Source organism: Silene latifolia, chromosome 1 (genome assembly GCF_048544455.1).
Source record: "Silene latifolia isolate original U9 population chromosome 1, ASM4854445v1, whole genome shotgun sequence".
In the NCBI taxonomy this organism is placed as follows: Eukaryota; Viridiplantae; Streptophyta; class Magnoliopsida; order Caryophyllales; family Caryophyllaceae; genus Silene; species Silene latifolia.
The window spans coordinates 101,081,745-101,098,905 of record NC_133526.1 but is presented as its reverse complement, the minus strand read 5'-3'; the positions used below and the strand labels follow the sequence as shown (position 1 = coordinate 101,098,905).

General features: G+C 43.9%; 1 protein-coding gene and 1 non-coding gene across 2 annotated transcripts; one reads left to right on the top strand and one right to left on the bottom strand.

Annotated features, from left to right (window-relative positions):
• Window positions 1–1,348: 1,348 nt before the first annotated feature.
• Window positions 1,349–3,254, bottom strand: LOC141651772 (uncharacterized). The gene is made up of 2 exons (XM_074459472.1): window positions 2,688–3,254; window positions 1,349–1,447 (listed from the first exon to the last, which is right to left on the bottom strand). The coding sequence occupies exons 1-2, from the start codon at window positions 3,252–3,254 to the stop codon at window positions 1,349–1,351; spliced, it is 666 nt and encodes a 221-aa protein (XP_074315573.1).
• Window positions 3,255–15,032: 11,778 nt separating this feature from the next.
• On the top strand, window positions 15,033–15,139 carry LOC141621410 (small nucleolar RNA R71). The gene has a single exon (XR_012532308.1). It is a non-coding gene; the product is annotated as a small nucleolar RNA R71 (small nucleolar RNA).
• The last annotated feature ends 2,022 nt before the right edge of the window (window positions 15,140–17,161 follow it).

Below are 17,161 nucleotides of genomic sequence, written 5' to 3'. Positions count from 1 at the left end.
TGACCTGCCTTCTGCATCTAAGAGAAGTGCCCCTACTGCTTCTTTTCAGTCTCCTCCTACCCACTCCAGCACTACTCGGAGCCTTTGGAAGTTAGTCCACTATCCCGTCATCCTCCTACCCCGCCTGCTAGTCCTTCTGCTGCCGCCAGTGGTGGTATCATAGCCCACTTCCCTGATGGTTTTGAGAATATAGACAAGGTGCCATACTGGCCTGAGATCGAGCAGATCCTCTTCCCTTCCTTGGTAGAAGCTTTCACGGAATTCTCCCCAGAAGAGATGGCGGAGAATGATGTGCACAATCCTTTCATGGTGAGTACTCCTCCTCTGCTGTAGATCCTGAATTTTTCATTCCAAATCTGCTAACTCTCTCCTTTTTGCTTACAGGCTTTCCAGTCAGCTCTTTATAACAGAAAGATGATCAACATGGTGCAAACCACGAGTCTGGCCACCAGTGCCAAGAACCAAGAGTTATCCGGGATCATTGCTGACTTGGAGCAGCAGCGCTCTGACCTGAGGGGACGTGTGGTGGAGCTAAAGGCTGAACTTGCTGGCGCCAAGAAGAAATTGAAGGAGGGAGCTGACCAGTTGGCGCGTACTCAAGAAGTGTGCAGTACTTTCGCCGACTCCCTTAAGCACTCTGACAAAAAGATCAGCGAGTTGATCTCCCTCGCCACCAATATTGTTGCTTAGGGTACCTGGCGGGGCAAGATCAGCGGGATGCGTGCTGCGCTTGATGAGCCTCCAACCCTGCAGTCTGTAGAGGAGGAAGAGAGGCGGATGGAGACCCTTTACCCTGTTCAGCCTGACTTGAGCGTGCTGATGCCTGAGGTTGGCGAGGTGAACTCTCCTGCGCTGATGGAGCAGACGACTGCCGAGGGAGCTGGTTCTTTTCAGGAGGCTGTCGTTGTTGAGGGAGCTCAGGAGGCTACTGGTACTGAGGGCGTGTAACCTGGTCCTGTACCTGAAATTGAGGGTCAGCAAGAGAAGGCAGAAGAGGTGCCAGAGAGGGAGGTCATTGATCTGGCCACTAGTTAAAAGTTTTTTATTTTAAACTTTCTTTGAATGGCAGTCTAGCCCTGTGTGGTGCAGACTTGTAAGAATTTTTAAACACTTTTTGCTTTGTGTTTTCCGTCGTGGTGACGGTTTTCTGAACTTGGGGCCACGCGCGCCTTAGTGGCGTGTTTGGCCATATTTTGAAATACTTCTTGCCCAGTTTTGGCAAGTTTTATTTATGTCATAACTTGTAGCTTTTGTGTTCTTAGCTTAGGAAGCTGTCGTGCCATCCTGCTGGTTGGCTCTAGTTAGTAGCGGCCGTGTCAACGTAGGAGGTTGATTTAGACCACTCGTGTCAGCCTGAGAAGGCTGACTTAGACTCAGCTAGCTTCTGTGTCAGTCCAATAACTGATTTAGGCATATGCTGCATTCGGAGTGAGGTGGCTGTGTCAACCTAGGAGGTTGATTTAGACCAGTCGTGTCAGCCTGAGAAGGCTGATTTAGACTCAGCTAGCTGCCGTGTCAGTCCAATGACTGATTTAGGCGTATGCCGCATTCTGACTACTTAACCTTGTTCATGACGCAAGGTGTGTTCATCATGTTTAAAGCCAACAGGGGCGTACCTTAAGCAAGTTTATCGTCATTCTAGAACCAGTGGAACGTTGTAGGATTCTGGTAGCTCAGAGATCCCTGCGTTCTATATGTTTGTGCATGCATGCTGGGAGCCCTGATTGATTGCGTCGAGTACTCGGTATTTGAGAGCTGCATTTGGGGGTGGTATCCAGGGTAGCTGGATGAGTTTTAAGCTATCAGCCAGGATCCCCTTCGTATGTTCCAAAAGCCGCCTGGTGAGGGTGCTCCTATTCGAGTAGTTAGGTTAGGCATGTTGGAGTGACATGTGCCTTGTCACCCCGTGTTTGCAGTTGACAGTCCTGCTAGCAACACTTAATGCAGTAAACTGATGCAATAAACAAGCCAAACCACGCCTTCATACTCAAATGTAGACATGTGGTGAAAAATATCACCAGACTTGATGTGCAAGTCAATGTACCATAGATATTAGAGTTCAGAGTGATGCATTCAAAGAAGCATGAAAACAGGAAATTCTACCAGAGCGATGTGAAGTACCTGACGCTGTCTCATGGGGTGCCAGAGCAATTGTGGTCCCAGGAAGCTCACAGACCACACAACTCCAATAGTAACTTTTTAAAGTTCAAAGAAATAAAAGAAAAGAAAAGGAGCAAAATTGGTAGTATGCCTACTACCATTTTTTTTTACTTTTTTTTTTACACACTACTCTGTACACTAAACTCTATTTGTTATCAAAAGTGATACCTCTTCAGGTGAAGTATGTTCCATGGTTTGTGTATGATTTGACCGTCCATGGTCATTAATCTATACGCCTCATGGCCAACAACCCCTTCTACCTGGTGTGGTCCTTCCCATTTGTAGGCGAATTTGCCTGCCTTACGATTCTTGTTGTTTTGGAACAATTCACGGAGAACTAGGTCTCCTACCTCCAGGAGCCTGATTTTTATGTTCTTGTTGTAACTTCTGGCGACTGACTACTTGTAGGCAGCCAGACGTATTTTTGCACTTGCTCGCAGCTCATCTATCGTGTCTAGGCTTCTGACCATCTCTGCACTATTCAGTTCCCCTGTCATACATCCATACCTGTGAGTTGGAACTAGAACTTCTGATGGAATAACTGTCTCCGCCTCCACATTCTGGTCTCTGGGGATCTTCTTGAGCTTGGAGTCTCTGAATTTTTGTTTCAGCTCCTTTGCCACTTTTAGGTAGGCTATCATCTTTGAGTCTCTGGCTATATATTCATCATTCACGTGGTTAACTATCAGTAAGGAGTCACTGAATACCTGTAGGTTCCTGACTCCTAACTCTAGAGCTAGCTGCATTCTTAGTATTAGAGCTTCATACTCTATTTCATTGTTAGTTGCCTTAAATTCACATCGCACTGCTTGTGCTATCAAGTCTCCCTGTGGAGACCGCAAGATTAGCCCTACACCTGCCCTCCTTTGGTTGGAGGCTCCATCAATGTTCATCTGCCAGACTTCTACCTCTTTGTTCCCTTTGAGAGTTAGGATCTCCCCGTCTTCCAGATTCTGGATAGCTGGGCTAAAATCTGACACAAAATCTGTCAGCGCCTGCGACTTTATCGTCGTTCTTGGATCATACCTGATGTCGTACCCACTAATGTGTACGGACCATTTTGACATTCTGCCTGACAGCTCAGGCTTTCTCATCACAGATTTTAGTGGATAATTGGTCACAACATATATGGTGTGGGAATCAAAGTAAGGGCGTAGTTTGTAAGATGCAATTTAAAGTTCCAGTACCAATTTTTCAAGAGATGTATACCTAGTCTCTACTGGCAGCAGAGACTTGCTTACATAGTAGACTGGCTTTTGCTCCTTGTCTTGCTCTCTGACTAGAACCGCGCTTACTGCTACCTCTGTGACAGCTAGATAGAGAAACAGTGGTTCTCCCTGCTCTGGCTTTGATAGTAGCGGTGGGGTGCTGAGGTAGTGCTTCAGCTCCCTGAATGCCTGCTCATGATCTGTAGTCCACTCGAACTTCTGGCTATTCCTCAATATATCGTAGAATAGCCTGCACTTGTCTGAGGATCTCGAGATGAATCTGCTCAAAGCTGCCACCTTGCCTGCTAGCCTTTGCACATCTTTCGGTTTTTCTGGTGACTCTAGCTGCAATACGGCCTTAATCTGCTCGGTGCCAGCCTCTATTCCCCTTTGAGTCACGATGTAGCCCAAGAATTTGCCGGATGAAACTCCAAAGGTGCATTTGGATGGGTTTGGCTTCATTTTGTACTCTCTGAGGGTGCTGAATGTTTCTGCTAGATGCTGCATGTGATCCTTAGCTTTCTCTGACTTTACCACCATATCGTCAATATACACTTCCATGGTTCTTCCTATTTTCTCTTTAAACATCCGGTTGACCAGCCTCTGATACGTGGACCCTGCGTTTTTCAGGCTGAAGGGCATGACGTTGTAGTAGTATATTCCTCTCTCAGACATGAATGTTATCTTCTCCTGATCTGCTGGATCCATTTTGATTTGATTGTAACCGCTCCAGGCATCTAAGAATGTTAACATTTCATGTCCAGATGTCGCATCCACCATTGCGTCAATGTGTGGCAGTGGGAAGGGGTCCTTTGGACATGCTTTGTTGAGATCAGTGAAGTCCATGCATACTCTCCATTTTCCATTTTTATTGGGTACCACTATCACGTTTGATAGCCACTCTGGATACTTTACCTCTCTTATCTTGTTTGCCTCTAGCAGGTTGTCTACCTCCCGGTTGATCACCTTATTTCTTTCAGCTGCGAACTTTCTTCGTCTCTGCTGGATGGGATTGCATCCTGGGTCTACGCTGAGCTTGTGTGTTATGATAGATGGGTCTATTCCTATCATGTCATCATGGGACCATGCGAAACAATCCATATTGGCCTGCAAGAATTTGATTAGGTGCTGTCTGAGGTCTCCTATGCATCCAGCCCCTATTAGCACGGTCCTTTCTGGGTGCAGCTTGTCCAAGTTGATCTGATCTAGCTCCTCGGCTGGAGGCTCAATGGATTCGTCATGAACATGCTGCTTCTGTAATTGCTATGCTGGAGGGTTGGCAGTGCATTTTAATGCCTTCTTGTAGCAGCCTCTAGCTTTCTCCTGGTCTCCTCGGATTGTCTCTACTCCCCATGGCGTGGGGAACTTTACGCATTGATGATATGTTGAGGGAACTGCTTTCATCAGGTGCAACCATGGTCTTTCAAGAATAACATTGTAGGTAGATGGTCCATCTATGACCAAGTACTTTACCTATTTATTGACTCCTCCTGTATAGGTTGGGATCACGATTTCTCCCAATGAGTTACCAGCTGAATGGTTTTCTTCTGCAAGTCCTTCTCGCTGAACCCCATGCTCTCTATGGTCTTTAACATGATTAAGTTGACAGAACTACCAGTATCTACCAGAACCTTTCTAACCGTGCAATTGGCCATTGATAGTGTTATGATAAGTGCATTATGATGTTCCTGATTGTCATGTATATCCTCTTCGTCGAAAGCAACAGCAGGCAGGTTGCTGTGAGAAATCCTGCAGGAAGTCTCTAGTCTGTCTCCCTTAGTCTCGGTAACACGCCTTTTGGCTGCTGAATATGTCAATCCGCTTAAGTCTGAGCCGCCTGTTATCACGTTTATTATCTTGGTGCATGTAGGTGGCGCTGCGGGTTTTGTGGAGCCCACCTTATCCTGTTGCTTGCCCCCACGTGGTAATAAGTGGCTCAACTCCCCTTGCTCGTACAGGTGCCTAATCTCCCTGCTCAGAGTGTAGCAATCTTCTGTGTTATGCCCGATGTCGCGATGGACCTCGCATTTTTTCTTACTGTCTTTTCGCAATAACTGTCCTTCTACTGGTGGCCTGGGCCACCTTACCCCGTCTCTCATCTCCCTGAGTGCTTTCAGGATTCCTCCGACGCCAGTTGTGAATCCATATTCTGCTAGTGTAGGGAGTTGCTGATTCTCCTCTCTGTTGTCGATTCTGTTGACTCCCCTTCCATATGGCATGTACCTTTCCTCCTTCTTACTGGTGGGCTGCTTTCTACTTGACTTCTCCATGGCTGATGTGCTGGATACGCTTGGCGTACTTGGTATGCTGGCTGTAGCTAGGATGTCTTCTTCCAATCTGATCGCAGCTGCCGCTTTCTCCTGCACCGCTTCAAAGCTATGACAAGGGTGCATAGTCAGCTGCTTATACAGGTCTGACTCATGATGTAGACCCCTTCTAAAGGCTTCCACTTCTGTTGACACGTCGCATTCCCGTACTGCCACCTTCTCATTATTAAATCTAGTGTAGTACTCTCCAATGGTCTCACTTGCTCCTTGACTAATTCTGTACAAGTCGCCTGCATGCTTTTGCGGCTTCCGGCTGCTTGCGAATTGCTGAGTGAATGCGTTCACCAGGTCGGCAAACGTGGATATTGATCTGTTAGGCAAACTTACGAGCCATCGGAGTGCTGGCCTCGACAGTGTGGATCCAAACCCCTTGCACATACAGGCTTCTTTTACGTGTCCCACAGCTATCACTGTCATCATTTTCTGCTTGTATTGGCTTACATGGTAAAAGGGATCTGTTGTGCCGTCAAAGAGAGGCATGTTCGGATTTGTAAACCCCTTTGGCATGGCGACAACAGATATTGCATCCACGAATGGCGAGTTAGCATAACTGTCGGGTGCTGCCTTCTCGAGTAGAGGTGGGAGTCCTGGGACCCTGCTTAGCATCTCCTTCAGTTCTAGATACTGCTGGTTGGTCAGGCTTTATGAGTCTGAACTACGTCTGTCTGCTACCTGCTGACTTGGAGTGCTACTTCTAGGCCCGAATTCCTGAGGATTCTGGTGCGGCGTGCTACCTAATGGGGCTGAAGTCACGATCGTTCCCTGGTGCCAGCTTACCTGCGGACTACCTGTGGATCCTGCACCTGGTGTTTGGTTAGCTATCACGAGGTTACTAACTGGGATGTTAGCTGGTTATATTTTCATACGGCTGGCAGGCTGCCAGCTGTCTGGTGTGAGGTATATGAGTCCTTGTGGGATTATCCTTTCTCCTGTTGGCACTTCTGTCAGATCTAAACTTGTTGCCAGTTCGGCTGGTATTTGCCGAGGTTGACTGTTGTTGCCTGATGCCCCCTGGGTGAGATCTACTACTGGGGCCCGACCTCCATCTTCCGCGCTTGCTGGTGTGCTGGATTGTTGTCTCAGATCGTCTATCTGCGCCCAGAATTCCCTGTTCCTCTTCCTTGCCTCAGCTTCTGCCTTCCTTTGGTCTTCTCGCATTCCTTCCATGACCTTCTGCAGATTTTCCATGCCACTAAGCAACGTTTGTGTTGGACTTGGCGGTGGAGTGAGGCCTAAACTTCTTGTTCCCCTGTCTGATCTGGATTGTGCCGCCACAGCAGGAGTTTTGGGAGGCAAAGTGATTTTTGTCACAAATGTGGTTCTTGGCGTGTGTCCGGATGTCTGAGTTTGAGCCGCTGATGCTGGATTTTGGATAGGATTTGGTGGTATCGACGGCTGACCGCTCCCTGACACCGCTGCTGGTTTTTGTTGGTCCATTATGTGTTTGAGTAATTAACGATTGACGACCACAATGCCCCACGGTGGGCGCCAAACTGTTTTGGTAATTTTCTGCCGAATTAGGTTAAGTAAGGTCAATGTGGTCTTATTCGTTATATATTGATCGAGTTGTTTATGTTAATGCTTAATAAGGAAATTAAAGATGTAATAAAGGTAAACACAAGAGGTTTGGTGACGCGGAAAACCCAATGTGGGAAACGACCGCGGGAAGGGACATTACCCTTCCAATGATTGCACTAGCTTTAAGTAGGAGAACGAATACAATGGTGATGGCACGATAAACTAGCTAGCACAATATGTTATGTTTGTGTGATAGTTCTTGAATGAATTCTCTTCCTTGTCTTCTTGGCTATTTATAGGGTAGGAATCATAGCTGTCCTACTCCTTGTATGGCAAGTAATATAAGTCCTACCGTGCTTCTTTCCATAAACGCGACCTTGTATTCTATTCTCCCTGATCTCCCTAAATTCTCCCTGACTCACTTGCTCACGGGCCCTGGCGCGCCCACTGGATTCCTCGGCCCAATCCACTGATTAAGCCTCGATGGGCTAATTCTCTTTTTAGGCCAATATGCGGATTTTGGCCCTGTAGACACCTCGTTTCTACACCTCTCGCAAACCACCCGGTGATGATTGGGCCGCATGTTTGATACGCGGAACGATTTGTGACAGTTCATAAGTTTATCGTCAAGTGATTGTTCAAACACTGATGTCTACCTCTTAGTTGTCATCTACGTGCCGATACGGTCGTTTTGACAGTAATTAGAGTACATTTGGAGTCCGGGCCTAAAACCGTCTTCATTTTCTGATAACCGTTAAATCCCGAGTCAGAATATTCTGGAATGTTCCGGATATTTCTATTCCATATTTTATAATTATTTCACAATCTTTATCCTTTGGTAAACAATTTCCCGTAATATTCATACAAGATATTAAGGAAAACCAAATTATTCCGTCCTACCATAACTTAAACACGGAAATCTTTCTTCCGCAGGAGGAAACCACTTGGGAACAGACGCAACAGGTGTTGCGCCTCTTCCCAGGTCCTTTTCTGCGTGTTTTTCGTATCTTTTTCATATCTTTCCGAGATTCACTTCCAAAGACTCTCCGAAACCCTAATTCCTTCACGTGATTAGTATAAATAGGAGCCTTCGTTCTTCATATTTCTCACGCGACTGTCCGCCCTTCTCTTCTCTCTTTGCATTCTAGACCTTTGTTCTTACTTTTTGGCGTCTACGTGCTTGAACATTCGACCACGTAAGCTCGGATCCTTCTGAGTACCAGCCTCGTTTGCATGACCGACCAATTTGACCAACTCCACATCAATCAACTTAATTAATCTAATCGTTTTCCTCTTACGAGGGCACTTTCGTCTACATTCGAGTCGAGCATCACTAATCGTAAACTTAGTTCATCTCGTTTCGTCAAACATGTAAGTCTGAGGGTGTAAATCTCTCTTTTATTTATTGTTATTTACTTTTTGTATCACAATTGTAAGGTTTATGTCGAAAACACCTCTTAAAACCGATTTCTAAAACCGTACTTTAAAATCTCTTTTTTGCGGATATCCAGAAGACAGACCGTCAAGAAAGGACGCAAAGAATCGCCTGCGCCTCTTGAAGGAGCGCAGATTCTCGCTGCGCCTCTTCGTGAGGCTGCCGCAGTTCCTGCTTCCTTTCTTCTTCCTTCGTCCTCTGTAATTCGTTCGTGTTTATTTGTTTTCGTTTGTTTCTTGTTAATTCTTTGACATAATAGCATCCTAATCTCATATGTTTATTAACCATCATCATTAATGATACCCGTCATGAGGTGTCAAAAATAAATTTATAATCTCCAACTACAACTATAGCTAGCGGCAGTCGGGTCGAACCACAGAGAGGCAGACGTAATTTCTAGTTGTTTAATTTCGGTCTAAGGTAACAATAAGGTAGGGGTTTGATTGGATTTGGTCTATAGCTAATAACAGTAAAAGAAATGTAAACTAATGAAATATATGAAATCAAATATAAAAAGAGGTACTAGGGTGATCGGTTCACTATAGTTTCGGCGGCAGCATACTAAACAGGTCTAAATCAAACACATGAGGCGGGAAAACAAGAGGTCCTCTCGGTCCACTCTTAACAGGTAGCATCTTTCGATCTCGCTATAAGTCCCTAATATCACTAATACTGACTTTCGTCCTGAAGAGTGACTTATAATCTAACCTTTACCTCTCTTTCGATCTCAGCATAGTTTAGTCATTTTAATTGGTGATCTAACAACTGTCCCTATCTCTCGATCTAATGGGTCAGTCATATCCTAAACATTCAACTAGTCGTGTGCACTCGATTCGTCGAATAAAGAATTAAAACAATTAAAACGAGGTTAAACCTCACGTGGTCAGTCGATCGACCAGGTATGGCAGTCGATCGACTGACACGCGATTCAGGCCGTGTTCATTCTATTGCCGCCTACACTATAATTCCCCTACATCCTAGCACGAATAAATTAGCTACTCATACTAAGAACGATAACGACAATAAAATTAATGAAATTAACTACTGAATTCATGCTTAAAATAATAGAACAAACGATTAACATAAAACGATGATTACGGTTTCGGGAAACTAACTAGCAATTTCTAAACTATCAACGCAATAAAGATGAACTGGAATAAGAGCAAGTGAATACCGAAATTACAGAAGGATTGTAACGGAATGATTGAAAGCACAACGAAAATCCAATGCGAAAATAGTTTCCCAAACCCTAATTATTTGATAAACTAAAACTGAATGTAAACTTGATAAAAGCTAGATGATTGTATCTGTCAACTAGGTTACGTTATATAAGAAATATACGTAACTATTATTCCAAAACCTAATGTATCATGGGCTTGCTATTCCTCGATCTTTTAGTTCTCGTCTGAGTAGCGGTGTGGTCGATCGACTAAGCACGGCGGTCGATCGACTGAGTAGCAGTGTACAGTAGCTTCTGGATCCCGCAAGTTGGTCGATCGACTAAGGGTACTGGTCGATCGACTGCTTTAGCTGGTACTTGACTTCTATAATCTCGTGGATTTGTCTTTTGGGCCTTGAAATGCGCACCAAGCTCGTTCCTTAAGTGAATTCTTCACGTCAAATGCAATGCAAGGTACTCGGGGACGGATTTAGCTCGATTTCCGTTGAATTCTTCACATTTCTACAATAATGTACAAAAACACGAAAGTAGACGGAAATGGGGGAAATGGTAGCTTAGACTACACAAATGAGCTCTGAAATGCGTGTAAAATGAGGTGTAAAACATCATATAAATGACACGCATCAAACTTCCCCAAACCAAACCCTTGCTTGTCCCCAAGCAAGAACAAGACTCGATCTAACGACCTAATGGAACGAGTTCAATCTCAGAGCGAATTGCAAACTGTAAAGCCTAAACCAATTTAATGCACAACCAACAATCAATTAGCCATGTGAATCATGCAAACGAGTTATGTAGTCGTTAAAAACTGCTGAACCGTCAACTATAGAAACTTATCAAATTGGACTCTCACGGGTCGCTCGTATCACACATAAGCACAGGTGAATATATAAGAGGATAGGAAGAATTCAATTTTGTAGAGACTCTCACCTAACTACGACCTATAAGAACATGCCTGCAATATAATATGAAAGTAATCTCTATGACCGTACATATGCATTCCAACCAACAAATGACCATGACACATGCCGAGGTATATATATGGAAATGTGAGGTATGGGTAAGAAGCGGCAAAACATTTTATGGAAATGAGGAGGTACAGGTGATCAAGCTAGTACAAAAATGGAACCATGTGACAATATCCAACTTCTTGCTCATAATCAATCGAAACGGTGCTAAAGCAAGCACAAAACTCACAATCTCCAGTATAAAAGTAATCAACCAACTCCTCATAAGATATAAATAGTACATGGGAGCAATAATCACCATAAGATAAGGCTTGAATTATGCGAAATTGATTTCTTTCGGAACCCAGTCGATCGACCAGAATGGGCAGTCGATCGACCGCTTGAATAGTACAGAACTCTTTTTTTTTCTTTTTCGAATTTTTTCAACTTTTCAATTCTTTTTCTTTCTTTCCTTTCTTTTCATTCTCCCAACAACATCTCAATCGAGCAAAAGGCTACCAAAAACGAAGTAACAATCCCAACAACTAAACTACTAGCTTGACAAGGGCAGGCTAAATGTAGGATGTAGTAATGGGACAAAAAGGCTATTTTTGGCAGTGTGGAGCTTATGGGTAAAATGAGAAAAGGGAAACCTCTACCACATGTGTCAACAAACCACAAACCGAATGCATACAGGTATTTAAGAAGATTAAGTTCATATTTATGCATATTTATGTAACATGTCTCATAAGGAGTAACTACTCACATCCTAGATGAACTGGTCATGGATGTCACCAGTTATAGGCTCTAATCCTTAGAAATTATAAGTAGGTTGCCAAAAATCAAAGTCAAGTCTCAAGTTCAGCAAATAATGTAACGAAAACTCGTGGACTATGCATATACGATTCTACTAATAACATCTCAATTTAGCAAGGCTTAGGCAAAAACAGATGCAAATGCAGTGTCATCATTGAAATACTACCGTTCCGACTCAACCTATATGCTAAAATAAACGTGCAATTTTTGAAATTTTTGAAATTTTTCAATTTTTTTTTTTGAATTTTGTATATATAAGAAATGAAATAAACGATGCAAAACGAAAATGTAAACGTGAATGCAAGCAAATGATATGCGACGCAAAACCCTTCCCCAAACCAAATCGCATAATGTCCCCATTGTGCAAAATCATGTAATGAAGAAAAGAGAAATGGGAATTTGCGAGAAAATAAACAAATAAATATGACATGAAGTGGAAATCGGGAACTCACAAGACTTTAAGCGTAGCAAAGGAAACCTCCCCAAACCAGCGTAAGCTAGGAGATTTCAGTAGCCAGCAGTGCTACTAATAAGTACCTGAAAAGACAAACAAAGTACCACGCATAAAATCGAGAAAGCAATAAAGAAGCGGTGATATGTGCGCAAAATAGAAGAAATAAATAAATGACGGAAGATAAAGTGGAGTAGAAAACTCCCTCAATTCCGCAAATCGACCAAACACAGCAGGGGAGAGGTCGTGAATAAGTACAGCAGCGCAGGGCGGTCGATCAACCACTTAGCCCAGTCGATCGACCAGGGTGAAAGGAACAGTAGCTCCTGGAAACTGCAACGCAGTCGATCGACCAATGTTGCCAGTCGATCGACTGAAGATACTGCTGTAACTTCTTATTTCTTCGTATTTGCTCAATAACGTGAGCTATTGAGCTCTAAAAACCTGCAAATGCACAATAATACGCGCCCAAAATTGCGCAAAACCCAAAGTAAAGTCTAAATCGTATAAAATCCTAAGCAAGCAAAATAAAATGCGAAGTCTCGCGCACACAAAATACGGTAAATAGTCTTAAAAGCAATAAAGTAAATGTTTGATAAAGCTTTTGATCAACTAATAGTTGATCAAGAATGGCCATGGTATGGCCCACTTCGTCGGCTTCTGGCTACGAGAGGTAGCCTCAACGGTGCTCATCTTCTTAGCCGCACTCTTCTTAGCTTCAACATCCGCCGAACTCAATCGATCAACATGTTGGACATCTTCCCACTCAATGATCTCCTCCGGCTCATCAAAGTCCAAATCGGAATCCCTCACTTTGACCGGCTCGTCATCAACTTCCTCATCAGTGCCATAGCTAAGGCAACCAAGACCGCCTCGTGAAATGATTGGCTCCTTCGCAGCTGGAGTAACTTGCAGCTCTTCCTTCCCCAAACCAGCTCTGCTGATATCGAAATAGGCGAATCTTCCTCCAATTTGCTCCCAGTCCGGGGCGGAGGTGTCACAACAGGAGTAGAAATAGAGACAGGCATATCGGGAAGTATAAAATAAGATTTCTTTTCAGAAACCGTATTGCAAGTTACAGGCCACATGGGGTCTTTCTTCTTAGCAGGTTGGGCAAAAACAATGGAATGCTTCCCTACTTTAAAGGTCAAGGTTCCCGAACCTACATCTATGACTGCACCAGCAGTGTGCAGAAATGGTCTACCCAATATAATGGGAATATAGGCATCTTCGGGCATATCAAGTACGACGAAGTCAACAGGGAAGAAAAACTTCCCTATTTGCACGGGGATGTCCTCTAAGACTCCCAATTGTTTGGACTGGGCAGAGCGATCACCATCATGATTGTCATGTCGTGGATCGCAAACCTAGTCAATTTTAGCTTCCTAGCAAGACTCAAAGGCATTACGCTAATACTGGCTCCTAATTCACATAAGGCTTTCTCAATAGGAAAGGTACCAATGCTACATGGAACGGAGAAGCTACCTGGGTCTTCTAATTTGTGGGGTGCAGTGTGGGTCAGATAAGAACACGACTCTTTAGTTAATTCTAAAGTATGCACAGTTTCAAGTGACTTCTTCTTAGATAAGAGTTGTTTCATGAATTTAGTATAATCAGGCACTTGATTGACTAACTCAAGGAAAGGCACTTGTACATTCAAGCTACGAATAACTTTTTCAAATTTATTGAAAGATACCTGTTCCTTCGTCGGCACTAGTCTCTCTGGATATGGAGCTGTAAGAAGTAGCTTAGCCCTCTCCTCTAAATCACGCATGCCGGCATCCGTGGACTTAGGCTGAAAGTCCACCACCTTTTCCTTGTTGAAGCTTGACCCCTCTTCAGACCGTCTCAAATAGGAACCATTGATCGACATTGGGTCGTACTTCGGAGCCGGGACTGACCCATCAGCACTCGGGTCTTGCCCTAATATTTTCGGGACTGTCGTACCCCGAAACAAGTGATCCCTCAAGTTATCGGGCATCGGAGGACGAAAAGGCTCACTATCAACAGCGATCTCAGTCGATCGACCAGTGATGTCAGTCGATCGATTGACTTGAACAGGAACAGTAGCTTCTGGTTGTCGAACTTCAGTCGATCGACCGGGTATGTTAGTCGATCGACTGATGTACCTGGTAGACGCCTTTTTCTTTCCTTTGTTCGTTCCAGCTTTGTTTTGACTCGGTTCCGTCTTATCTTTTTCAGGGGCATTCTCAATCATAGCAGGCCCCTCCAGGGTAGACCCGCTCCTCAAAGTGATGGCATTAAGGGTCTCCTTTTGGTCAGTTTGAGTCGGTAAGTGTCTCGGAGCTCGAGTGGTATTCTTGCTAGCCAATTGAGCAATTTGACTTTCTAGCAATTTCATCCCGGCCTCTCTAGCTTGGGACTCCTTTTGCAGCATATTCTTCAATTCAGCAAACTCAGAATTTTGGGTTTGTTGCTGCTGCGGCACATAGGGAGGTTTTTGATATTGTTGTTTGTGAGGGGGCACATAAGCTTGCTGTTGCTGCTGCTGTGAAGGTTGAGTCGGATTCAGGACATTCTGACTACTCCACCTCAGGTTGGGATGAACATTAGGCTCATAGTAGGTGTTTGTCTGCATATAATGTTGAAAGGAAGCACAAGATTCAAAGGGACTAGGACAGTTCTCTGACACGTGTCCCTCAGCTCCACACCTTCTGCATACGAAAGGACCGTCTGAAACAGCATTAACATGGTACATCCCTCCTTTTGAAGCTCCTCCCAACTCATATTTGTCAAACCTTGCAGTGAGAGCTTCTAATGCAGCTACAGAAGAAGATTCAGCAGCTCTCCTCTGGTTTCCTCTCGAATTCCCATATTCAGCCTTATGAGTGGCCAAATCATCAATGATCTTCCACCCCTTAGTCTCTCCCATGTTCTCAGCAAATCGGCAATTGGCTGCAGCATCCAAAATAGCCCTCTGATCGTCATACAGCCCGTTATAGAACTGATTGCAAAGACTCCATTTTTCGAACCCATGGTGCGGTATGGTTCGCACCAGCTTCTTGAAACGGACCCATGCTTCATGAAAGTTCTCATCAGGTCCCTGTTTAAAGCTCGTGATCTGAGCTCTAATGGCATTCGTCTTCGAGGCAGAGAAGTATTTCTTGTAGAATGCCAAGGCCAAAGAATTCCATTCGGTGATCCCATGAGCGGCTCGATCCATATCTCTATACCACTCCCTTGCAGCATCACGGAGTGAGAAAATGAACATGGTCTCCTTTATCTGGTCCTGGGTCACGCCAGTCGGTGGGGGTATAGAGCAGCAATAATCGATAAAAATCTCCATATGCTTGGCTGCATCTTCATTTGCAGCTCCCCCGAACTGGTTTCTTTCAACCAAGTTGATATAGGAAGGCTTTGGTTCGAATTTTCTCGCCTCCCCAGGTAGTTCGAATCCTTTGTAGAGATTCGCAGCTGTCGGCTCTGAATGACTTGCTATAGTTGCTTCTTCAGCCATGACTGGAATATCTGGAGATGTAACAGTCTCAGCTGACGAAATAGAAGCAGGAGATGTAGGTGGATCTTCCTCGAACAGCTCGTTCTCGTAAAAGCTTGACAGAGTACTCAGCTCTTCCTCTGTCGGTAATACCCTTTGTGATCGTCTCAACTCACGCAAGGATTTCTCGATCTCAGGATTGAACGGTATTAGTTCACCACCCTGTGACCTGCGCATAAGAGGAAACTACAAAAAGAATATAAGAAAATTTTAAGGAACGGATGTCCCTTAAACTAAGAAAGACTAAATAAAAACAACTAAAAATTAGAACAATTGCCTCCCCGGCAACGGCGCCAAAATTTGATACCCGTCGTGAGGTGTCAAAAATAAATTTATAATCTCCAACTACAACTATAGCTAGCGGCAGTCGGGTCGAACCACAGAGAGGCAGACGTAATTTCTAGTTGTTTAATTTCGGTCTAAGGTAACAATAAGGTGGGGGTTTGATTGGATTTGGTCTATAGCTAATAACAGTAAAATAAATGTAAACTAATGAAATATATGAAATCAAATATAAAAAGAGGTACTAGGATGATCGGTTCACTATAGTTTCGGCGGCAGCATACTAAACAGGTCTAAATCAAACACATGAGGCGAGAAAACAAGAGGTCCACTCGGTCCACTCTTAACAGATAGCATCTTTCGATCTCGCTATAAGTCCCTAATATCACTAATACTGACTTTCGTCCTGAAAAGTGACTTATAATCTAAACTTTACCTATCTTTCGATCTCAGCATAGTTTAGTCATTTTAATTGGTGATCTAACAACTGTCCCTATCTCTCGATCTAATGGGTCAGTCATATCCTAAACATTCAACTAGTCGTGTGCACTCGATTCGTCGAATAAAGAATTAAAACAATTAAAACGAGGGTAAACCTCACGTGGCCAGTCGATCGACCATGTATGGCAGTCGATCGACTGAAACGCGATTCAGGCCGTGTTCATTCTATTGCCGCCTACACTATAATTCCCCTACATCCTAGCACGAATAAATTAGCTACTCATACTAAGAACGATAACGACAATAAAATTAATGAAATTAACTACTGAATTCATGCTTAAAATAATAGAACAAACGATTAACATAAAACGATGATTACGGTTTCGGGAAACTAACTAGCAATTTCTAAACTATCAACGCAATAAAGATGAACTGGAATAAGAGCAAGTGAATACCGAAATTGCAGAAGGATTGTAACGGAATGATTGAAAGCACAACGAAAATCCAATGCGAAAATAGTTTCCCAAACCCTAATTATTTGATAAACTAAAACTGAATGTAAACTTGATAAAAGCTAGATGATTGTATCTGTCAACTAGGTTATGTTATATAAGAAATATACGTAACTATTATTCCAAAACCTAATATATCATGGGCTTGCTATTCCTCGATCTTTTAGTTCTCGTCTGAGTAGCGGTGTGGTCAATCGACACAGCACGGCGGTCGATCGACTGAGTAGCAGTGTACAGTAGCTTCTGGATCTCGCAAGTTGGTCGATCGACTAAGGGTACTGGTCGATCGACTGCTTTAGCTGGTACTTGACTTCTATAATCTCGTGGATTTGTCTTTTGGGCCTTGAAATGCGCACCAAGCTCGTTC

What these genes read in the sequence shown, in the direction of transcription:
- LOC141651772 (XM_074459472.1), bottom strand. Translation starts at nt 3,254, where the DNA reads ATGAGAAAGCCTGAGCTGTCAGGCAGAATGTCAAAATGGTCCGTACAC. An exon ending in AGACAGTTATTCCATCAGAA is followed by an intron (nt 1,448 to 2,687) that starts GTTCTAGTTCCA and finishes TCAACCTCCTAG; the next exon opens with GTTGACACAGCCACCTCACT.